Below are 2,751 nucleotides of genomic sequence, written 5' to 3'. Positions count from 1 at the left end.
CCCAGGGAATCAATAAAATATCAATCAACAGTAGCATTATGGACAGCAAGATTTCAGAGCTGTATAAACACAAACTTGATCATGAGCAGATCCACCTTTGGATACTGCTGGTGAAAATAAAACAACAATGCAAAAACGCAGAAATATTCCGCAGATCCTTTTGATCTGTACCTGGAACAAAACAATGACTATATTTAATCTTGTATAATGGTAAAGAAGGAACAAACACATTGATGTATTTGGTCAAGGAAACTCTACAGAAGCACCTCCTACAATTACACATTTTTCAATCAAATGCCCAACATTTCACACAGTCGTCTTAAACTAGTCACAGCAACTTGCCTTTGATCTGTACCACAATGATGCACTAACGAATTTGGGATTCAATCAACAACCCAGTCAAGAGCTACAGGGATCAGTATCATCAGTGCTAGTCACGCATAACTTCAGAAGAGGGAGGCAAGCTAACAAACTTCTTGTCCCAAACACAGTACAAAGGTACCTTCACCAATACAGTGCATTTGAAATTATCCCCAAAAAATTCACTCAGTACAACATGGCACCTTAATTAAAAATATCAGCATTGTAAGAGACTATTTGGGGACAGTTTAAATGGATAAAAAAACTGGTACAGTAACAGAGCTCAAAATGCATCAAACAGGGAAACATAAATAAGCGTATCAGAACCTTGCTTTGTACCTCAAAACCAAGTTCTCACATGCACATCAGCATATGATAACTATATCAATTATTGCATAATTAAATGACTTTGTCCATACAATTTATAAAGGACATGGAACTCAGTACTTCAATACCCAGTAAGTGTATAGGCAGTGAAGCCTCTGAGTTGCCATTAGGCAATTTGTTACAAGGCTTCTTGTAAAGAAATTTCCTGGCAGAAATTCTACATCCCCTGTGTACCAGCATTCAAATCAGCTTCTCTGGCCTTTTATTATGGATTCAAGAAATCCATAGCTCTAACAGCCACTATCAAGTCTCATCAGAACTGCTGATCTCATGCCCCAGGCAATCTAAAAAGCACAAACAAAAGATCCTTCAGAGGCACTGGAGGACTCCACACCTTTCTGCAGCTTCCCCTAGAACTTGTGCTGCAGACTTGCCAGCACAGACCAAACCAACCCAATGGGATATGCTGCTTTCCTCTTGAGAACAGCTTCTAACTGTGCCTTCCACCAGATGCTCAAGATCAGAATTATAATACAAACTGAAGACAACCTTGTTTCTCAGCTTGGATCCAGGAAAACAAGGGCAGGAGAGTTAGTATTACCCTGCTTATTGCTGCCTTTTTTCGTATTCTTTTCCCTCTCTTTTCTCCTTATGGGACTCTGGGAACAGAGCAAATATTAAGACTCTGAGGACTACTCTCAGCAAAACAAACCGTATCCTAACTGGAACTAGCAACTCCCCTTCACCTACCCTGTTGCTTGGACTCACCTGTACCGCTTAAGTCCAAATAAACATGAGGGACCAGTGAACTCCATGGCTAGATCTCTACATCCAGCTGGAGTGCTGCTACTTGAGAAGTTTTTCCTAAAGTGCCCCAGCACCTGGATGCTGCATGAAGAACTTAACTCCAGGTAGCACAACATGATGTGCATTGGGTCTTTCTCTCCCCCATGCTCCTTAAAACATGCCATGGCTCTGTGTCTTGTTATGAGGCTGACACAGTATGTCTAGCAGTTACTCCCTGCCCAGCAAACCATACCCCTGGGTAACTCAGGTCAACTCTGCCTCTTCATCCCTGAACACACAGTGGACACGCTCCTCTGCATTGTAATACACCTGCCCTCGGCGCAGATGTGGCTCTTCCTGCTGGTACCAGAGCTGCTCGTCGAACTCTGGGAAGAAAAAGGCAATTTCTCTGCTGGCAGATGCTGGTGAATCTGTTGGAGAACAGAGGAGAAGGTGAGTGATGGCAGTGTGACACTACAAACGTGCTACATTCCAAAGGGAAGGGTGGAAGCCACAAGAAAAGCACCAAGCTCAAGTCACACCAGGACAGGGGGGAGTGGAGTCTGCAGAAGCAAGTAAATCATTAACTGTGACTTCCAGAATGGAAAGCAAGCAAAATACCAGCTCTCACACCTTCCTGAGCTCCAGTCTTTGCCAAACACTCAGCCAAGCAGGACAGGTCTACCTGAACCATGAGTGGTATTCCTGGTGTCGGTGAGGCCATAAGCTCCTCGGATGGAGTCTGGGACACTGTTTCGGGCTCGGAATACTTTGGTGGGTCCCATCAGGGATCTCCAGAGCGGGACAGCATTCTCATGGGCCAAGATGTAAGCCCACATGGGGCCACTGAGAAGACAACCAGGTAAGAGCAAAAGTAGATAAGGTTACAAAAGGGCATGGCTTCATTCTTACAGATACAGCAAAAGCAAAGAAGGAAGTGCAACTGTTGTCCAACGCTTTTGGGAGGGTCACAGACCTACTATGACACTAGACACGGAGCCTGTGGCTCAGAGCAAAGCATTTGCATGGATGCCCTCCTCCTAGGTGATGGTACCCGCAACCCTTGGGGCTGCCACCCCACTAAGTCCTACTATAGTCACAGCAGGGCTGTCTCCTGACATTTCTCCACCCCTAGTCCAGAGCCTTCCACCTCGGGTGAGACACGTCCCACACCAAGGTGGCCCCTCCAGCTGCAGGCAGGACAAAGGTCCTCTGTGAAGTGAAGGGAGGTCCCTCCTGGCGCCCCGCAGAGCCCGGGTGCGGGCATGGCAGGTACCT

The 2,751-nt window shown here is 45.9% G+C and overlaps 1 protein-coding gene across 1 annotated transcript; it reads right to left on the bottom strand.

The window, feature by feature from the left end:
* Positions 1-1,737: 1,737 nt before the first annotated feature.
* On the bottom strand, positions 1,738-2,319 carry NME6 (NME/NM23 nucleoside diphosphate kinase 6; the record flags this gene model as incomplete). The annotated part of the gene is made up of 2 exons (XM_010016325.1): positions 1,738-1,904; positions 2,159-2,319. Coding segments are annotated over 2 exons (328 nt in total), but the record flags the coding sequence as incomplete, so codon positions are not given.
* Positions 2,320-2,751: the final 432 nt, after the last annotated feature.

The sequence above is a fragment of the Nestor notabilis genome, unplaced genomic scaffold, assembly GCF_000696875.1.
Source record: "Nestor notabilis isolate BGI_N333 unplaced genomic scaffold, ASM69687v1 scaffold8816, whole genome shotgun sequence".
Taxonomy (NCBI): domain Eukaryota; kingdom Metazoa; phylum Chordata; class Aves; order Psittaciformes; family Psittacidae; genus Nestor; species Nestor notabilis.
Note: the sequence above shows the minus strand (reverse complement) of the source record. Positions and strands in the feature narration are given on the sequence as shown.